This window comes from Vipera ursinii, assembly GCF_947247035.1.
Source record: "Vipera ursinii genome assembly, chromosome: 9".
In the NCBI taxonomy this organism is placed as follows: Eukaryota; Metazoa; Chordata; class Lepidosauria; order Squamata; family Viperidae; genus Vipera; species Vipera ursinii.
This window is the reverse complement of record NC_139523.1, coordinates 22,408,909-22,430,013: the sequence shown is the minus strand read 5'-3', so window position 1 is coordinate 22,430,013 and position 21,105 is coordinate 22,408,909. Positions and strand designations below refer to the sequence as shown.

The 21,105-nt window shown below is 48.3% G+C and overlaps 1 protein-coding gene across 3 annotated transcripts; it reads left to right on the top strand.

The window, feature by feature from the left end:
* The first annotated feature begins 140 nt into the window (after positions 1-140).
* On the top strand, positions 141-20,909 carry CLASRP (CLK4 associating serine/arginine rich protein). Of its 3 annotated transcripts, XM_083368917.1 has the most exons (22): positions 141-360; positions 2,031-2,127; positions 2,777-2,891; positions 3,621-3,718; positions 4,358-4,459; positions 4,926-5,005; positions 6,061-6,145; positions 6,969-7,114; positions 7,233-7,329; positions 8,105-8,183; positions 8,527-8,600; positions 9,178-9,219; positions 11,117-11,338; positions 13,155-13,430; positions 13,895-14,077; positions 14,370-14,409; positions 17,450-17,510; positions 17,623-17,681; positions 18,733-18,779; positions 18,873-18,955; positions 20,039-20,063; positions 20,729-20,909. In XM_083368917.1, the coding sequence occupies exons 3-22, from the start codon at positions 2,793-2,795 to the stop codon at positions 20,775-20,777; spliced, it is 1,947 nt and encodes a 648-aa protein (XP_083225043.1). In that variant the 5' UTR covers positions 141-360; positions 2,031-2,127; positions 2,777-2,792; the 3' UTR covers positions 20,778-20,909. The 3 variants fall into 3 exon arrangements, 1 of the variants encoding a protein (XP_083225043.1); XR_014493231.1 differs by having other exon boundaries at positions 14,370-14,413; positions 18,733-18,955; positions 20,729-20,770; XR_014493232.1 differs by lacking the exon at positions 20,729-20,909 and having other exon boundaries at positions 14,370-14,413; positions 20,039-20,061.
* Positions 20,910-21,105: the final 196 nt, after the last annotated feature.

Here is a 21,105-nt window from a genome sequence, read left to right as displayed (position 1 = left end):
TTGATTGGCTGACGCCCTCGCAGTCACACGACCTGCTTTGGCCAATCCGAGGGCCGCAGGGAGGACCTCCTGTTGCGCGCTCTTTCCCCTCCCCGGTTGCTACTCTATAGATCCGAGTCATTTCCGCTTCCGGGGGCGAAGCTGCGACTTTGGCGCAGGGTGAGGAGGGGTCTCTCCTGTCCTCTGACCGGGCGGCGGGCAACCGGTGGCCGGGAAGAGGCCGCTTCGGAGCCGGAGGACTAGGGTGGGCGATTCCGGGGGTGGAGGAGAAGCTGCCTGGATGGTGTGGGAGCCCGCCTGGTGAGGTTTCTCTCGGCCTGAGAGGCCGCCGCCTCCGTGGAGTGACTCCTTCGGCTATAGGCGAGTGAGGGCTTCATATTCTTACCCGCCTTTATAAACCAGGGGTATCCCCTTCCCCTAAAAATGTCTCAATATCCCATCCTTAACGGTTACAAAGAGCCCCATTTAGCTTCTGGCCTTGGGAGAGGAGGAGGAGGGGAGCTGCAGAAATCTAATAATAGTAATAATAGAGCTAGAAGGGACCTTGGAGGTCATCTAGTCCAACCTCCTGCTCAGGCAGGAAACTCTGTACCGTTTCAGACAAATGGCTGTCCAGTCTCTTCTGGAAAACTTCCAGTGTTGGAGCATTCACAGCTTCTGGAGGCAGGTGGTTCTTGAGGACCAGCATCGCTTTTTTTTAAATGAGGGGCAATGTTTTCTCTCACTGATGAACTAGAGAAGCGGTAGAGATCCTGAAAAGGATTATGGAAGTGTTTTCTGTCAGGTGTGGAACCGGCCTTCCAGTTTTCCTATTGGGATCTCATTCCCCTTCCCACAAAGCTTGGCCACCTGAATTCCTTCCGAGGTCGGTAAAATGAGGACCCGGATTATTGCGGGCAATAGGATGACTGTAAACCGCTTAGAGAGGGGCTGTAAAGCAGTATATAAGTCTAAGTGCTATTGGTATTGCTATACATTGTTACTATGTATGTACATATATGCTACATATATCATTACTAGAGATTTATTTGGTTACAAGTAGTCCTCGAGTTATGAGCGCAATTGAGTCGAAAATTTATGTTGCTAAGTGAGATGTTTGTTAAAGGAGTTTAGCCCCATTTTACGAACTTAGTTGCCACAGTTGTTAAGTGAATCACTGCAGTTAAGTTAGTAACATGGTTGTTAAGTGAATCTGGTTTCCCCTTTGATTTTGCTTGGCAGAGGGTCGTGAAAAGGGATCACATGACTCCAGGATACTATGACCGTCATAAATATGAGTCAATTGCCAAGCCTCTGAATTTTGATCATGAGACCGTGGGGATGTTGCAGTGGTCGTTAAGTGTGAAAAATGCTCTTAGGTTACTTTTTTCAGTGCCGTTGTAATGGTCATTAAATAAACTCTTGTAACTCGAGGATTACCTGCTAAGTCTAAGTGCTATTGCTATTAACTGCCAGTGCTGTTGTATTTATAAGCGCATAAAAATATTTTGCTTAATGATGAGAATCAGTAGGTCTGTTGTATTAATGTAGCTTCTAAAGCCTTGTTTCTTAAAGTGTGATCTGAGGACCCCTGGAAGTCTCTCAAGATTCAGGTGTCCTCAAAATTATTTGCCAGCCTATGCTGAGAAATAATATAGTATTAAAATCACATCAGACAATTGTAAGAAGCAGTAGTGGCAGAGAATGTGTCAATTCTAATGGATAATGTGATAAATATCAGTCAATGTAAGTTATAGTACCAAATGTTCTTTTTGGGGTCCTCTATAATTTTTAAAAGTGGGAAGGGTTCCTTGGAGGAATTTAAGAATCACCCTTGCATTAATTTTGATTGCTGCAGTTGTAATTTTGAATAAAATTTCCATTAAAAAAATGAATTCCCATACCTGCAATAATATTTGGTGGTGCTCTTTGTATGACTGCCTAAAATCCTGGGGAGAAAAACTGCCTGTCCATCAGGTAAATTGCGAGCTATTTAACATTTAGATTAAAAAATTACAGTCTTTACATTTTCTGACTTCGTATTTATTTAGGGCGCTCCTTTCACAGAGGAAAAACAAATATCTTAATTCACTGTGCTTGGGGAAAAGGAGAGGATCCATTTTGACATCTCTCAAGATCCTGCTCTCAGTGAGTATTGGTTATGTGTGCCAGGTCCCTGTCTGCTGTTTCATTTGCCATCTAAGGTTCTTTGACTGCTGTACTTCCCAGTTCATTTTTGCAGTTTGCAGTATTTGACCTACCTTCAAATTGTTGGGGGGTTTTTTTTTGGACCTGGAGTAATTGATCTACCTAATTCTAGGAAAAAGGCAAGTGAAAGAATCGCCATATATGAGTTTCAGTAGGTGGAATCTGCTCAAAGGCAATTCATTTTACCTTGTCTTGACGGTACTAAATGGTTCAGTAAAATCAGGTATCCAGAGACTTTGGAACTGATCTGTCTTCAAGGGGTTGTAGAAGCTTGATTGGAAGGAAGCGAGACCAGCATAGAAACTCACAGGGTGGATTAAATCTTCACATAGAACTATGCCTGATACCTCGTAAAAACAAGTTTAAATTCTGGTAGAACTGTACACAGTTCTGCTTTGTCATTTTTGTCATTTGTCATTCAGAGACCAATGTAGTATCTGATATGATTAATAAAGAATATTTTGGCAGAGTCTGTTGGAGGATGGGGCGCAGTGTGGAAAAGTGGATGTGTTAGATTTTGTTATATTTCCCTTTCCTCTTCTCTCCCCCCCCCCTCCCCTCCTTCACTTTTCCTCACCCTGTGGAACAGCCAGGAGAAAAGCAGGATGTGGCACGAAGCTCGAAAACATGAGCGGAAGCTGCGGGGGATGATGGTGGATTATAAGAAAAGAGCAGAACGTCGGAGAGAATATTACGAAAAGATTGTGAGTGTCTTTCTCCTTGGTTCATTTTGGGAGAATGCCTTACGTCTACCGCCTGCCTCTTTCAGGATTAATACTCTTCAAGAAATGAGCATGAGATGTTACATTTTTCTTGCAAACAGAATTTTCTAGTATTGAATACAGGGAGTCCTTGGAAATACAATCTTCCATTTAGTGAACATTTGAAGTTACAACGGCAGTGAAAAAAGGGACTTATGGCCACACTTATGACCGTTGTAGCATCCCCGTGGTCACGTGATCAAAATTCAGATGCTTAGCAACTGGCTCATATTTATGACAGTTGCAATGTCCCAGGGGGGTCACGTGATCCCCTTTTGCGATTTTCTGACGAGAAGTCAATGGGGAAACCAGATTCGCTTAACAACCACGTTACTAACTTATCAGTTGCAGTGATTCACTTAACAACTGAGACGAGAAAGGTCGTAAAATAGATCAAAACTCACTGAACAAATGTCTCAGCAGAAATTTTGGGCTCAACTATGATCGGATGTCGAGGACTACCTGCATATAAAAAAGGCCTTAAATGCAATCCTTACAATACCAGAAGGAGAATAAAGCTGACTTGCAGTAAACGAATTTAATCAATAAAAAATAAAATATCAATAGGACAGAATCCTGGAAAGATCCCACCCATCGGCTGTAATTGTTCTGTAGAATTGGATCAAGTGTTGTTGGTTTGGGGCAGTTACCTGTGGGTTTCTTTCCTTCCAGAAAAAGGATCCAGCCCAATTCCTGCAGGTCCATGGGCGCGCCTGCAAGGTGCACTTAGATTCCGCTGTGGCTCTTGCAGCTGAAAGTCCAGTGAATATGTAAGTAATTTGCAGTTCCAGCCTGGCCAACTGTGGAGCAGTGCTTCTCATCCTGACTGGGGAATTCTGGGAATTGGAGTCCACAGAGCTTCAAGTTGCCTAGGTTAGAAACACTCTGGAGGCGAATAAGGACGATGACCTTGATGGAGGGTAACACAAACTCTGTTGTGGATAAGCCATCCACAACAGGCAGATAATATTTGCAAGAAGCTCAAGCAGACACTCCTGCTTGTACAGCAGAGTCAGACTTGCAATTCGCTTTCCATATGGCTTACTAACTTAACTGCAGGGATGCGCGTCACAACCGCGGCAAGAAAGATCATAAAATGGGGCAAATCTCAATAGCTGTCTCATTTAGTGACAGAAATTTGGGGCTCAGTTGTCATAAGTTGAGGACTACCTGTATGTGGACTTCAACCCCCAGAATTCCCCAGCCAGCATGAACATTGAGAATTCTGGGAGTTGAAGTCCATACCCCCTGGAAATTGGCACGGTTGGGAAACGTTGCCCTGCCAGAGAGGAGAGAAACTGGAGATTTACCCGCTGAAAGGGTGGGGGACTGTCCTGTGTACAGTAAGCACTGAATGTTGGTCTTTTTTTTTAATTGGGACTCCACCCTTTGGTATTGTGTCCGTACAGGATGCCTTGGCAGGGGGATACCAACAACATGATTGACCGGTTTGATGTACGGGCTCACCTGGATTACATCCCCATGTATACTCCACCCCTGCTGAATCCAATGTAAGGCATTTGTTCCTTTTTTTCTCCCCCCATCTCTGATGCTGGAATGAACAGCTCCTTGCTTCCGTCAGAGGTTGAGAGGAGAGCTTGGTTTGGCTTCGGAGATACTTTCATTGGGAAGGGATAAATTTTTCTATAACCATGGTGGTGAACCTATGGCACGTGTGCCACAACAAAATTGCAGTCATTTGCCTGGCAAATCCCATCAGATGCAGATAGATGCTAATGGGATGTGGGAACCCAGCTGGGATAAAATAACTTGGCCTGTTTATTTTGGGGAGGGGGTGGGGGGGAGGGAAAGGCTCAGTTAACACGGGGAGTTTCTTCATGCCATGATGTTTCAGAACTGGGGTGCTGTGGGAGCAGCACACGTTGGATCTGTCCTGCAAGTCTTTGTGCAGTTTTCAAAGCAGACTTGGCCTGCTTAGAATTTTAATTTTGGCCTCTTCCTCTTAAACGCCTCCAGTTCCCCCGAGCAGGAGTCCGACGAAAGGAAATGCAACTATGAAAGATACAGAGGACTCGTGCAGAACGATTTCGCTGGCAGTAAGTTCTCAACTTTTCTTGCCTTGCTGTAGAGCACGGAGGTTTAAGGTACAAAGTGTGTGTGTCTGTGCGTGTGTGCATGCGTGCGCGTGCGTTGAGCTGAACTTCGTTGCATTGAACTTCGTTGAGTTCAAATCCTGATGACTTTATAGACTTTATAAAACTCCTCGTTTTCTTGACTAGCACAGAAGTAATCTGCTATCACGTTTTACTAGGACAGGTGGGGAACCTTGGCTCTTTTATGAGTCGTGGACTTCAACTCCCAGAATTCCTGAGCCAGCATGGGAGAACTGTGCCCCCCTTTAGGACTCGTGGACTTCAACTCCCAGAATTCCTGAGCCAGCCATGCTAGCTCAGGAATTCTGGGAGTTGAAGTCCACCAGTCATGAAAGAGCCAAGGTTCCCCACCCCTGTACTAGGACATCTCAGTCTGTCCACAGCCCTGGGATTTTTTGCAGCCTCTCATCTAGTTACTAACTAGGTCTGACCCATAAGCTGCTTTTCCAAAAGGCAACTGAAAGGTTCTTCTTCTGATCCAAGAAGCTTCTGCAGTTCTGAACCGAAGGAGCTTCTTGAATGAGAAGCAAAATGTTGTCAAGAAGGAAAAAAAAAGTCCAGTTGCCTTTTGGAAAAAGCGCCTTTGGGACAACGATGACCTGGATGATTGAGGATCTCCGTGGGTTTGACCTTGCTTAATTTTTGTTGTCTTCTATGATCAGAGGGTTGATGAAGTGCTGCCATCTGTTTGGGGCTAGCAGGGCAGGAGCCTAATCACACACACACTGCAGAGCAGCTGTCTGAAAAGATGAATTGGCCTGTTTGGGAATAGGACAAACGCTGTCACCCACACGTCTTTGGATTGGTGCTGCAGGGTCATTCATCAGAGCTGTTTGTCTTCTCCTGAGTTGGCTTTCTCCAGTTGTGCCCAGAGGGTGATGGGTGGGATAGCGGAGGAGAAACAGATCTGCGTTGTACCCGAAGCCAGCCTAGTTTTGCTGCAAATGGACCAGCTTTGTGGGAATCTCACCTGCCTGCTCTCCATCCCTGCTTTACAGTCTCAGAAGAGCAATGCCTGTATCAGATCTACATCGATGAGCTGTATGGAGGACTCCAGAAGCCCAATGAGGATGAAAAAAAGAAGTGAGTACAGTCAGCTGGACCATCTTCGGACACGTCGGGTGTGATTCCGACCCTTTCGGGATTGTGGGGTCCTTAGTGCTCTCTGAGCTTTGTTGTTTTCTCGCAGACGTTTCGTGACCCAACGAAAGAACATCATAAGTGCTGAATAGGATTTATAAAAAAAGAGCAGATCCCTCCCACTTCTAGCCCTGATGGTGTTCTCTAGTCCGGTCATGAAATTCTGCAGGAAAGCAATTAAGTTCAGAGAGAACCAAGAACCCCCACAGTCCTTCTCTTTCTCCTTCCCCTGCTTGTCTGTATCCTCCTCCTCCTCCTCCTCCTCCTCCTCCTCCTCCTCCTCCTCCTCCTCATGTTTGTCTATATTCTCCGACTTCCTTCTTTTCTTCTCTTTGTCCTTTTCCTCCCCTCCACAAACCCCAATCTCTTTTAAACACTGATGATGTTCCCTAGTTGGGTAATGAAACGTCTGCAAGAAAACCACCCAGCTCAGAGAGCACCAGGGGCCCCACTGTTCAACCCCGAGCTGCAGTTATTCTCTCCTATCGGTACCTTTTGTGCCTCTCCCCCTGTCGCTCTTGCCTGACCTTATAGAGACTGAATGTTTTGGATTGAATTCCTGAAGGGAAGAGATTTATGTTCATGTCTGGTTTGAAATCTGGCAGCTGGGAGGCCGTATTGCTTACCAGCCTACAGGTTCCATCTGGTTGAAAAGCAGTCTAAAATGTTCTGAAATAAACAGGGCGAGGGGGAGAATCCCGGCACGGATGTCCTGCCCTGGGACTCCTGGCAGCCTGTACCTGACAAGACACATTTCTCTACGTAGGTTGGCGGAGAAGAAAGCTTCTATCGGCTACACCTACGAGGACAGCACAGTGGCAGAACTTGAGAATCCTTCTGAGAAACGAGCAGAGGAGGAAGACTCTGAGGAAGACAGCAACACCGACGAGGATGAAGTCATCCCCGATATCGGTAGATCTCCAAATCACTTTTAGGATTGGGCCCGTCACAGAAGCAGGAGCACGGCAGGGAGCGGCTGGCAGGCGTGGTCGGATGGGGGCAAACGTCAGCTGTTTTACGTTGCTTTCAGATGTCGAAGTTGACGTAGATGAGCTGAACCAGGACCAAGTGGCCGATCTGAATAAACAGGCAACCACCTACGGGATGGCCGAAGGAGACTTTGTCCGGTAAGATTCCTCTTCCTTTTTTGGAACTCCTGAGAAGCTCAGACACGATACAGGTGGTCCTGTATCAGCCTATAGGAAGTCAGCCTCTTCCCCCAAAGCCCCTGAAGGCAGGACCAGAAGCAACGGATGGAAACTAATCAAGGAGAGAAGCAGCCTGGAACTAAGGAGAAACTTCCCGACAGCGAGGACAATTAAACAGTGGCAGAACTTCCCTCCAGAATTTGTGGCTGCTCCATCACTGGAGGCTTTTAAGAAAAGATCAAACAGCCATTTGTCTGAAATGCTATATAGGGCAATGATGGCGAACCTTTTAGAGACCAAGTGCCCAAACTGTAAACCAAAACCCAGTTATGTATCGTCAAGTGCCGGATGGGCGTGACCATTGGGTGGGTGTGATCCATTGGGGGGGCCAATTGGGTGGGCGTGGCTTTGGTGGTAACGGCAGACTGGGTGGGACTAAAAAGTTCAATCAATCAATTCCATCTTGGCGAGATCTTTTTTTTCCCTGCAAGAAGTTGAAATTGATTGATTAAACTTTTTTTTTTGCACACGGCGGAGGAGGCCTAAAGCGAAAAGGTTTTATAAAACCCAGCTGAAGGCCTAGGACTGGGGCGACAGCGCGTGTGCCCACAGAGGGCTCTGCGTGCTGCCTGTGGCACGCGTGCCGTAGGTTCGCCACCACGGGTATAGGGTTTCCTGCCTGAGCAGAGGGTTGGACTAGATGACCTCCAAGGTCCCTTCCAGCTCTGTTATTCTTATTTTCTTTTTCTGGAAGGATGTTGCGGAAGGACAAAGAGGAGGCAGAAGCTATCAAACATGCCAAAGCTCTGGAGGAAGAAAAGGCCATGTATTCAGTAAGGGGACAGAACTCCGGGCCGGGCCTGGCTGTTCTCTTCATTTTTTTTAAAAAATCCCATTTATATCCCGCCCTTCTCCGAAGACTCAGGGCGGCTTACAATCTAAGAAGCACAAATCAATGTGCTTAGCAATAGCCTTCATTCTATGTATATGCCTGACTGAGGGAGGCCACGTCCGATGCTTCTCCTTGCTGACTCGTCTCAGATCCTCTCCGATGCAGGCCCAAAAGCTGTGGGCCATTCTCCCGCGTCCACTGCGGATAAGCCGGGGAGCGATGATAGGCTCCATCAGAGCCTGGGGCCTTTTTCTTTGATCTCTTAGGTCTGCCTTCTCTTCCAGGGTCGTCGCTCCAGGCGGCAAAGGAGGGAATTCCGAGAGAAACGTTTGAAAGGAAGGAAGATCAGCCCTCCAAGGTAGGCCTGTCGGAGGTTTGGCCCCTTCCGCTGTTTGTTGCGCTGGAGTCTCCTGGGGTGGGTTGGTGGGGTGGGTGGAAGTTGCAGGATTCTGCTGGGAGGCAAACACTCAGCTACCGTTCATAAGTAAAGGACCACCTAAGCTGGTCTAAGGAACTTGGGTGATTAGATTGTGTGATATGACTAGATGACCTCCAAGGTCTCTTCCAACTTACCACCATCATCATCATCATCAGTAGACCCAACCAGAAAATAAGCCCTGGCATGATTAGGACGCTCCTAATATAAGCCCCATCCCCAAAATAAGCCCCAGTTAAGATCGTCAGCCAGACAGATGCATTTAGTACCGTATTTCCCCAAATACAAGCCCTAATCAGAAAATCAGCCCTAGTGTGTCTTTTGGAGCAAAAAAATAAATATAAAAGACCTGGTCTTATTTGGGGGGAAACACGGTAGATTTCCTTTTTTTTAAAAGTATTTTCTGGGCTTGGAGTGAAGTGACTTGCTGGAAGGAAGAAGGCTACAGTTTGTTTTTGAAAACAAGGTTTTTGTTCTCACAGTCTTTCTCTCCTTACAGTTATGCTCGGAGAGACAGCCCCACTTACGATCCTTACAAACGGTGAGTAAAGGCAACCAACCGCTCAGCCTTTCTTTTTGTGGCGGGGTGGTGGTGGGCAGAATCCCTTAATTTGCATTTGTGAAGGACAGTCAGCAAGGGGTGTCTGTGTGCAGAAACAGCCTGGCCTTGAAGGGAGCCAGTGTTGTTGATGACTTGGTATTTATTTTCATTCTATTTTTAATGGAAAACTTGAAAAAAAAACCTCCCACAAATGACCGCTCAGGGTTTTCCTTGCTGCAGTGCTATTTTAGTCTGTTGAATATTGATGCTTACTCGAATACCGTTTGTGTGGGGGCCTTGGTGCTCTCTGTGCTTGGTAGTTTTCCTGCAGACGTTTCCTTACCACGCTCGGCAGTGTCATCAAGGTCCAGAAGGGAGTGGGGTTTTGCTCTCATTTTTATATACTAGTTTTTATAAAGTAGTTTTATATACTAGCGGCTTGCCCTGTCAGTGTTGGTAGGAGTATTCTAGACCAGGGGTAGGACACCTTGGCCCTTTTATGACTCGTGGATTTCAACTCCCAGAATTCCTGAGCCAGCATGCTGGAACTATGGGCCCCTCATGACTCGTGGACTTCAACTCCCAGAATTCCTGAGCCAGCATGGGGGAACTATGTCCCCCTCGTGACTCGTGGACTTCAACTCCCAGAATTCCTGAGCCAGCATGGGGGAACTATGAGCCCCTCATGACTCGTGGACTTCCACTCCCAGAATTCCTGAGCCAGCATGGGGAACTATGGCCCCCTCATGACTCGTGGACTTCCACTCCCAGAATTCCTGAGCCAGCATGGCTCAGCTTGGAAACCTCTCCCTTTCCCCTCAGCATGGCTGGCTCAGGAATTCTGGGAGTTGAAGTCCATGAGTCATAAAAGAGGCAAGGTTGCCTACCCCTGCTCTAGATGGTTCTTTGATTAGGCGGTTATTTACTGTTAGCTTGTTTATCTGTGTTGGAAGCTCCTTGATTGGGGTATTGTTTACTTCCTGATTGTTGGTCTAGTGTTAATCTCTGCTCAGATGGGCCTTGATTGCTGGTGAGGTGGTGTTTTGATCTAGCTACAGGAATCCTTCCATCAACGCTGATTGGGCAAGCAACTAGTATATAAAAATAAGAGCAAATGCCACTCCTGTCTAGCACTGATGAGGTTACCTAATTTGGTAATGAAATGTCTGCAAGAAAACCACCAAAGTCAGAGAGCACCAAGGACCCCACAGTCATCGTCATTCTTCTACGCCCCCAAACCCCACTATCTCCTAGCACTGACAGTGTTAGCTAGTTGGGTAATGAAACGTCTGCAAGAATGCCACCAAGCTCAAGGGAGCCTCAAAGATTCCTTATTATATTCTGCTATGAAGTGAGACAAGGGAAATCTTGGTTACCCAAAGTCTGAAAATTATAAATATCAAAGGTGAACTTGGAATAGTGATGAGAAACTAAAAATTGGGTAAAAATTAGCAGCAGGATATGGATTGTTTATGAAGATTGAACGTAATTAAGATACGTATCAGCTAAAAAATTTATTGATAAATGTAACGACGATGTCTTTATTGAGTTGATCTAACTAGAACCGTACTACCTTGAATACGAGACAGCAAATGTTCAGGGAAGAAATATCTGATGTTGTAACCTGAGACTTGCACTAAAGATGCTGTTATTGAACTATGGATTAACCCAGTCGCCACGTTGCTTTTTAAATACTCAAATGGAAAGTTGGAAAATTAATATATTTTTTTTAAAAAAGCATCAAAGATTCCTCAGTTCAACCTTGAGCTGCAAATATTCTTTTCTGTCAGTAATGCCCTCTGCGGCAGACAAGCCTGGCAAATGCCCAAGAGCTGCTCTGGGCTGGGATCACGCACCCCCCTCTGTTCTCCAGTGATGGCCTGCCTTCCTCCCACAGATCCCCCTCGGAATCCAGCTCTGAGTCTCGCTCCCGATCCCGCTCGCCTTCGCCTGGCCACGAGGAGAAGATCACCTTCATCACCAGCTTTGGGGGCAGCGATGAAGAAGCCGCTGCTTCGCAACCCGGGGCCCCCCCTCGGAAAACGGCCTCCCTCAACAAGGCACGCTCCGGCCAAGCGCAGCAGGGCAGCGTTGCGGCAGGTCATAGTGCCTCCTCCCGGTCGGTAACTTTTGCACCCGCCTCGCCTTTTCCCAAACCTTAAAAGCAGAGGCCCCCTTTTGATCCTTCTGGGGGGTCAAAGGTTGAGAGTTGGCTTTTGACATCATCCGGTCTGAATGCTTGGTCCGGTCCCGACTGGTGTTAGGGGGATCTGCGTTGCCCTTGGTCATTCCCCTTGCCTGAACGATCCTTTCAGGATGGAATCTGGTCAGGGATCAGGAAAGAGGGTCCCCTCCTGTCCCAGGACAGATCCCACAGGAGGCATCCAACCGTTGGCTTCGTCGAAGGAGAGACGGGGCCCGGGATCCTGGATCCTGTACGGCTGCCTTAACTTTGTAGAGATCCTCTTTAAATTAAGGTGGGGGAGAATCCTTTGGCATGGGAAGCTGGTTTATTGCAAATTAAGCCCTAGCACGGGGGTCTTCAAACTTGGCAACTTTAAGGCTTGTGGACTTCAACTCCCAGAATTCCTCAGCCAGCTGGCTGAGGAATTCTGGGAGTTGAAGTCCACGAGCCTTAAAGTTGCCAAGTTTGAAGACCCCTACCCTAGCATGTTCCCAGCCAGTCAGCTCTGCACGTGAAATGATGGCTGCTCGCTCTCCCCACTGTCGTCATCGTTACCCCCAGGGTATTTTTTTTAAAAAAATCCACCATTGAAAAGACGAAGCTTGTGGTACTCACAGCTAGTCCTCGACTTACTGCCACAACGGAGGCCAGCACCAATGCTGCTAAAAGTTTGTCCAGCGTCTTTTGCCCCCTTTCGTGGCTTTCCTTGCCACCTTGGTGAAGGGAAGCCCTGCAGTTGTTAAATTAGTCACGTGGTCGCAAAGCGGATCTGGCTGCCCCCGTCGACTTCGCTCATCAGAAGGCGGCCAAAGGGGATCGCGTGACCCCACCCCACCCTCGGGACGCGGCTACCATCATAAATATGAGCCAGTTTGTCGAGCGTCCGAATGTAAATCACGTGAAAAATGGTCGCCGATCCCATTTTTTTTCTCCAGCACCGTTGTAACTTCGGCCACTAAACGTACTGTCGTAAGTCGAGGATTACCTGTATTTTGTTTCTACATAACGTGCCATGAAAAACGTAATCCGCAGCAAGATTGTGGCACAGCAGCAGAGGGCAATAAATAGCCGCGTAGCATCGGCCATTCTGCCAGCGAAACCAAGGCTTGGGAACATGAGCTTTCCAAGACCCCGTCTTTAGCAAACCCTAATCTTTACATTGTTGGGGGGGAAAAATTCCCCCTTGCCTCATTTGAGCCCTTGTGGCAAATAATAATGAACCCCGCGGGGGTCCCAGTCTCTTTTCAGCATAGGTTCCCACGTGCGGCATTTTGTTTTTTGTTTTTTAAATAAGCCTTTTCCCTGGCAGTTTTGCGAGTTTAAAGGGAGCGTTTCCTCCCTTTAAAATAAAATTTGGAATTCTCAAGAATGGGACAGCCCCCCTGCCCGGGAGGATGGGGGGATTCTGAGCTAGGAGTTTCGACCTTCTGCCTCTTGCCGTGACATCTTGCGGTCAACCACCCTCCCCGTGCCTGTTGCACTCGGCTGAACCCAATTCTCCCAACCCTTCCTGACTCCAGGAAGTGGGTGCCCGGAAGAAGACCGAGAAGGCGGGGAAGTGAAGGGCAGCCCGAACCATTTGCAGACGACTGAGCTGTGGCCGTTAATTTGGAAGCGTTTTTTCCCCCTCCTCCTTTTGGGGAATGTCCAGCAGGATTAGACCTTGGCAGTCGGGGACGTCCTTCGGCCTTTCTCCTCCACTGCCGGTCTCCTGCGTGACCAGCCAGCATCCTGCCTCTCCTCCTTCCAGGCGACGCTCCACCTCCACCTCCTCCTCCACCTCCTCCTCCTCCTCCTCTTCCTCGTCCACTTCCTCCTCCTCCAGCTCGCAGTCCAGCTCGCGGTCCCATCGGACAAGTAGCTACCACAGGACCGGCAACTACAACCGCTCCCGCAGCCACAGGTATTCCCGGTCCCACAGCAGGACCAGGCGGTACTCGGCCGGAGGCTCCCGGGACGGGCGCCGACACTCCAGGTCGCGGTCAACAGAGCGGGGCTGGCGTTACGGCTCTCGACGCAGATCCAGGTCAGTGAGCCAAGCAGCAGGAGAGCGGTATCTACCTCTTTGGGGTGTGTGTGTGTGTGTGTGTGTGTGTGTGTGTGTGTGTGTGTGTGTGAAGGATAGAGGTGCCCTAATCTGGGGGTAGGCAACCTCGGCTCTTTTGTGACTCGTGGACTTCAACAGCGTAGCTGACTCAGGAATTCTGGGAGTTGAAGTCCATGAGTCATAAAAGAGCCAAGGTTGCCTACCCCTGCCCTAATCCAACCTTGGCAACTTGTGGACTTCAACTCCCAGAGTTCCTCAGTGAACAAGAGCACTTAGCTGGCGGGGGAATTCTGGGAGTTGAAGTCCGCAAGTCATAAAGCTGCTGAGGATGGACGCCCCTGCTTGGCTGGCGGGGGAATTCTGGGATTCGAAGTCCGCAAGTTGTAAAGCTGCCAAGGTTGGGGATCCCCTGGCCTAACGCAAGGCTCTTCCCTCCCTCTCAGGAGCCATTCCCGGTCTGGGGAGCACTATCGGTGGAGCAGCGGCCGAGGAGGGAGGCACTGGAGCAGCAGCCGCAGCAGCCAAAGTGAGAGCGAATCGCGGAGCCGCAGCCGTTCAGCGTCTCCCGCCAGAGAGAAAATGCTCAGGCCTGCGGCTTCGCCTGCCATAGGGGAGAAACTGAAAAAGTGAGTGTGCAGTTGTATTCATTTTGATTTCCTGATTTCATTTATATCCCACCTCGATCGTTTTGATAGATGACTCTCGGGGGGCAAGCAGACTCAGCCAGCTCAGAGAGCAGCAGATTCAAGAGAGCAGCAGATTCACTGTCAAGGGGCAGCTTCATTAGGACACGTCAAGTTAGTCTCGGAGCTTAGCTGGAAGGCCTGCACGTTGCTGACTCAGATTAATCCCTGTCTTGCATCCATCTTTTGATCGATACCCATTTCTCTCTTTCTCTCTCTCTCTTTTTTTTTTTAGGGCTGAAACGGCTGGTGGTAAAGAGACAGGAGCTGCCAAAGTCAGTAAGAATTTAAACCTCACCTCTTAATTCCCATCACTGCAGACAAACAAAAGACTCGGGGGACCGTACACATGCGGGAAGCGTGTTTTCTGTGGGGCCTTGCCTAGAGTTTGCATGGCCGTGCTTGATGGGTTTCGTATTTAGGGAAGGGTGGAGAGATAGAACAAGAAGAGTTGGAAGGGACCATAAAAGACGGTCCTGCTTGCTGTCAGAGACCGCAGCCTCCTTTGTCACCTACAATCCTCCATTTGCTTGAGGCCTCCTTAATTCTTTCATCCCATCTTCAAATAACAGAGTTGCCAGGGACCTTGAGGTCTTCTAGTCCAACCACCCACAACCTTAGTTCTGGGAACTGAACTCTTACGTTACTTGACGAAAGCTGGCCTAAACTTTGCAGCGGCCTCGGGTATTCGTCTCATTTGTCTGGGAAGGCTTGGCTTCTCTCCTCGAGGAATAAAAGGTGGGAGGGCCAAGGTGTACCAGGTAGTCCTGGACTTAACAAATGTTCACTTAGTGACTGAAAAACGTGCCTTGTTGACCATTTTCCACCACTGCAGCACCCTCCACGGCCAGGTGATCAAAATTCGGACGCTTGGCAACGGAGTCCTATTTATGACAGGTTGCCGTGTCCCGGGGTCCCGCGATCCCCTTTTGCGACCTCCAAGTCCACGGGGGAGACAGATGGTTTCACGTAACTAACGTGGCGAGGAAGGTCGTAAAGGGGGGCGAAATTCATTTGACAAGTGTCTCGCTTGGCGATGGAAAATTTGGGTCTCAATTTTGGTCGTAAGTCAAAGGGCTACTTGTACTCCCCCGTCCTCCATTGTCCCCCCACCCCCCGGTTAGGCGAGAAAGATTGTGTTCTCTGGAATTTTCTGATTTCCAAGTATATTGAGTCGCAATTCCCAGATTTCTAGGATCAGTCCAGCTAACGGTTAGAGGCATCAGAAGGAGGATTAAAAAAAATTGGGCTTGATTCAGTGCCAAATTCCTGGCTGGGGGAGGGGGGGATGGATATTGCTTTGATCCCTGAGGAAATGTAATGTGAGTCAGAGGGCTGCAGACAGGACAGGAAAAAAATGTTCCGAGTCTGAAAACTTAAGCATCGCATTTTTGGAATCCTGCCCTGTGTACAAACAAGCTTGAAAGCCTCCGATTTCTGGAAGAATTGCAGATATGTTGAAATCAGAAAAGCAAAGGGGCTTTGATTTTTCAAAAATATTTTTTTTAAAAAAATGGGCCAATAACTCTTACTCTTGTTCAGATCTCTAGAAGGAACTTGGCCTTTGACATGAATGTCAGAAGCTTCATGATTTGGTTGCCTTGTTTCCTTATGTGGCTACCATGTGTATTGTATTTTTTATTATTATTTTTATTATTTTTTTTAAAAAAACCCAATGTTTTATTTTAAATTTATTTATTAAGATCCCACCTTTACTATTTTTACAAATAACTCCAGGTGGCAAACATATCCAACTCACATTCCTCCTCTTGTTTTCCTCACAAAAACAACCCTGCGAGGTTGGATTGGGCTGAGAGATTGACTGGCCCAAAGTCACCCAGCCAGGTTTCACACCTAAGGCGGGACTAGAACTCACAGTCTCCTGGTGATTGGCCCAAAGTCACCCAGCCGGCTTTCATGGCTAAGGCGGGACTAGAACTCACAGTCTCCTGGTGATTGGCCCAAAGTCACCCAGCCGGCTTTCATGGCTAAGGCGGGACTAGAACTCACAGTCTCCTGGTGATTGGCCCAAAGTCACCCAGCCGGCTTTCATGGCTAAGGCGGGACTAGAACTCACAGTCTCCTGGTGATTGGCCCAAAGTCACCCAGCCGGCTTTCATGGCTAAGGCGGGACTAGAACTCACAGTCTCCTGGTGATTGGCCCAAAGTCACCCAGCCGGCTTTCATGGCTAAGGCGGGACTAGAACTCACAGTCTCCTGGTGATTGGCCCAAAGTCACCCAGCCGGCTTTCATGGCTAAGGCGGGACTAGAACTCACAGTCTCCTGGTGATTGGCCCAAAGTCACCCAGCCGGCTTTCATGGCTAAGGTGGGACTAGAACTCACTGCCTTCTGCTTTCTAGTCTGGTGCCTTAACCACTAGACCAGACTAGTTAGCGTTTCCTATTAGCATCTTGTAACCAGGATGTTTTTTTAAAACAAAATATTTTGCAACACAGTTATGACTTGCAAATGAACTCTGAGTCAGTACTGTTGTGTATGTGTAGTTATTGTGTTGGGGACTCCAGGGAGCCTTTTCTTTTGTCACTTAGTGAGCTTTTGCATTTTGAATTCTGGAATTGCTCGCCCCCACGCTGTTGCTTCTTTTTACACCCCTGAAATAAGCTGCCTTTTTATTATTATTATTATTATTCCTCCAAGCTCTGATTTGTGCTAGTAGCAGTAACAGAGTTGGAAGGGACTTTGGTGGTCATCTAGTCCAGCCCCCTGCTCTCGCAGGAGACCTATACTTTTTCTGATAAATGGAGGTCCGGTCTCCTCTTAAAAGCCTCCAGTGATGGAGCACCCACAACGTCAGGAAATTTCTCCTTAGCTCCAGGTTGCTTCTCTCCTTGGTTAGTTTCCATCTGTTGTTTCTTGCCCTGCCCTCTGGTGCTTTGGAGAATAAGTTGACCCCCCCCTCTTCCTTGTGGCAGCCCCTCAAGTATTGGAAGACTGCCATTATATCACCCCTGCTCTTTCTTTTCACACAGTTGGCTTTGTGGATCCTTTGAGCGGGGAAGATAGGATCTCGCTTCTTGCTGGGCCACAGTAGCCTTACAGGGAGAGGCAGGTAGCTGGCAGCGCTTGGGAACTCAAAAATACACACTTTTTCATTCTTGTATGTTCAGTGAATGGCTGTCTCGTTCTTTTCTCTTCCCACCCCCACCCCCCACTCAATGTAAATAATACTTTATTTATAGGAGAGACTTTTTGGAGACCCTTGTCTTTCTCCACACACGCCTTCCCCAAATGGACAAGGTGTTCAGGCCCAGGATAAACTTTTTAATATGTTTCTGTTTGCTTCTGCTTGTAGCCAAAGCTGACTCCGCAGGAGAAACTGAAGCTGCGTATGCAGAAGGCGCTTAACCGGCAGTGTAAGCATCTTGAGGGTTGGCACAGGGCAGAGGCTGTCACAGACCTAGGGGACCCTCCCCATCCCTTTTTCTTGTCTGCCCCCCCCCTCACTTTTTTGCTCTGCCTCTTCAGTTAAAGCAGACAAAAAAGCAGCACAGGAGAAGATGATGCAACAGGAACACGAAAGACAGGTAAGCTGGCAGTGAACTGATTGGCCCAGTGCAGTAGGTGAACTAGCACGGGCACATTGTAAGATCCAACTGCAGCTACTCCTTGACTTACGGCCATAGCTAAGCCCAGAATTATGGTCATAAGTGTGGCCGATGGTTAAGTGGGTCACCAAGTGACCGTGGCCCAATTTTCTGACTTCTGCAGCAGTTGTTAAATGAATACAGTGGTGCCTCAGTACTCATCGTTCATTGGTTCCGGGAGGCACGATGAATAGCAAAAAACAGGAGTACCAAATTTTTCCCAAAAGGAATAAGGGAGTGTGTTGCAAAGCAGTCGACACCGACAGGTTCTAGCTTCTGCATAGAGTACCAAACAAACGATGAGTACCGGGGCAAAACTTTTACATCAAAATGCATCGAGTAGCAAATTCAATGAGTTTTCAAAGCAGTTGAGTACCAAGGTGCCCCTTTACCCCCAGTGCTAAGGGAACCCTGGACGCTTTTTGCCAGAAATGGGGAGTAAATGCCGGGTTTTAGCCAAAAGATGGGTCACAAATCATGGTCGTGTGACTGCAGGATGCCACAAAAGGCACAAAGGGGAGCTGGTTGCCCAGTGCCCAAAGATGGGATCAGGTGAGAGAATAAGAGAGTTGGAAGGGACCTTGGAGGCCTTCTAGTCCAACCCCCTGCTCTGTCAGGAGACGCTATCATCCAGGAAAAATCCAATCTCTTCTTAAAAACCTCAACATCACCCACAACATCTGGAGGCAAGTTGTTCCACTGATTGTTCTAACTGCCAGGAAATTCCTCTAGGTTGCTTCTGTCCTAGGTGATCACGGGGGGGGGGGGGAGGGAGGGGGGAGGAGACAGCAGCTGCTGTCCGAACTTTGAAACTGGGTTATAAGTAGTGCTAGCCATCAGGGTTTAAATAGTGCTAGGGAGATCAGTTGTGATGCTAAATGCCGGCCATCAGTTGAGAATCACCTGTAGAACGCAGCACGGTTGGTTGCTATGAGGATGTCCCAGGTGCCTTTCGTCCTTGGATTGACTGGACTTCCACCTTTTCTTCCAGGAACGAGAGGATGAGTTGCGTGCCATGGCTCGGAAGATCCGGATGAAGTAATCTCTCGGGTTTTCTCGTCCTTGTGGTGTGCCGGGGGTGGTGCCGGGTGTCTCCATCCCCGCGGATCTCCATTTTTTTCTTCTCTGCAGGGAGCGGGAACGGCGGGAGAAGGAACGGGAAGAGTGGGAGCGACAGTACAGCCGCCATAGCCGCTCTCCTTCTCCGCGCTACAGTAAGGGCTACCTTTAGAGTACAGAATGTTTGAAATTGGAAATGGGGGGGGCGGGGGTGCCAGACCCCAGTGGTACCTCCAGCCCAGTGATACATTCCACGAGCATTGGAGGAGGAGGAGGAGGAGGAGGCTGGAGCAAAGTACGATGGCGTACAAACACAGAGGAGCGTTGCCCCAGGGCGCCACGGGTTTTTACAAGTAGCCTTTGACTTAGTAGGTCGCTTAGCGACCATTCAGAATTAAGACGGACTACAGCAGCGGCCCCCAACCTTTTGGGCACCGGTTTCCGTGGAGGCTTTTCCACGGAGCGGAGGGGGCGTGATTCCACATGCTGCCTGCATCCTGCGGATTGGGCTTCCTTTGTTTGCACGGCCCGGTTTCTGGCATGCCACGGCCCAGTGCCAGTCCACGGCCCAGAGTTTGGGGACCCCTAGACTAGAGATACCACTCAGTTCCAAAGTTTGGCAGTGTTTCCCCCCCCCTTGTGGTCACATGACCGCATGTCGGGCACTTAACTGAGACACATTAACAGCCGTTTGGAGCATCCCACAGACCTCATTTACAACTTTTGCTGAAAACCAGCATTTATTTCAGTCCCCCCCCCCCAAAAAAAAAAGAAACAGCCTAGGGCTTTTAACTATTGCAGCATTCAATCATGGGCCGTCACATGAGGGAGACCTGATTTGCAACCGTCACAACTGACAATATTTTGCTACCTGTTTTCTAAGGGAGTTTGTTTATATCCCGTCTTTACTATATATATTTTTTTTACAAATAAGGCATTGAACATATTCAGTGCACCTTCCTCCTATTTTCCCAACAACCATCCTGCGATGTGGGTTGAGCCAAGAGTGACTGGCGCAAAGTCACTCGGCTGGCATTCATGTCTAATGCGGGACTGGAACTCACCGTCTCCTGGTTTATTGGCTCAAGAGTCTCCCAGCTGGCTTGCATGCCTAAGATGGGACTACGACTCACAGTCTCCCGCTTTCTAATCTGGTGCTTTAGCCTCTAAACAAAACTGTCAAGGTTCCGGAGATGTGAATACAGAGGTTATATGATTTGTTTGTATTTGTTTTTCAGGTCGAGAATACAGCTCCTCAAGAAGGTAAGGCCTGCTTCTTACCCGCTTAAGGGGCAAAGATGGGGCAGAATGAAGGGAGTATCAACGCCGTGTTGAAACTGGCAACTTTGGAAATGAACATTTGTCAGCCATTGGAGTTGGGAGTAATTGATGTCGAGTACCTAAGAGGCTTTGTTTTGAATGCAAGAGCTCTGCTGAATCAGGCTAAATTTATTTTTTAAATGTATTTCTACACCTCCCCCGCCAATCCCAAAGAGACTTAATAGTTTTACTTAGGGAGAAAATGCAAATGAAAACCTCCAAAGGCCCATCTGGTCCAGCACCATCACGCAGTAGCCAACTTGATGCATCCAAGAGGCACCCCAAAGTTGAATGAGGGGAACCTGTAAAATGCAGGCCAGTTTTTCCTCACGTTCGCACTATTTCAGGGGTGGGGAACTGTGGCCCCTTTATGACCTGTGGACTTCAGCTCCCAGAATTCCTGAGCCAGCCAAGTCCACAGGTCATAAAGGGAGGAGAGTTCCTCAGCCCTGCTCCGCTTGAAAAACAACAGGTGGGGGGAAAGCCATTGGTGGCTATTTTGTGGCTGAGTAGTGAAAAGGAAAGTGCCACTGCGGCAGGAGTCAGATTGTTGTGGGAACCACGTTTTTCCATTTCCCTTGATGTCTTTGTTCTTTGGTTTCTCACAGGCACTCGCGGTCACGATCCCGGAGCCCTCACTACCGCCACAAGGACTGAGTCCTGGCAGAAGGCCAGGCCGGTGAACTCTCAGTCTGCCTAATGACCTCTCATGTAACAACCCTGCCGTGTAATAATGCTGTACATTGCTGTTTTTGTCAGAAAAATAAAAGTTTGAAAAAAAAAAAAAAACACCAAACGCGTTCGAGACGTTAGCTCTGAGCTGCCACCCTCCCGTGTGCAAAACAGCACCAGAAGTGGGGATGTTTCCTTGCCTGGTTTCAAAGCATACGAAATTAAGGCACCTGCAGGTGTACAGGGAGTCCTCGGCTTACGACTACAATTGAGCTCCAAATTTCTGCCGTTAGGTGAGACATTTGTTGAGTTT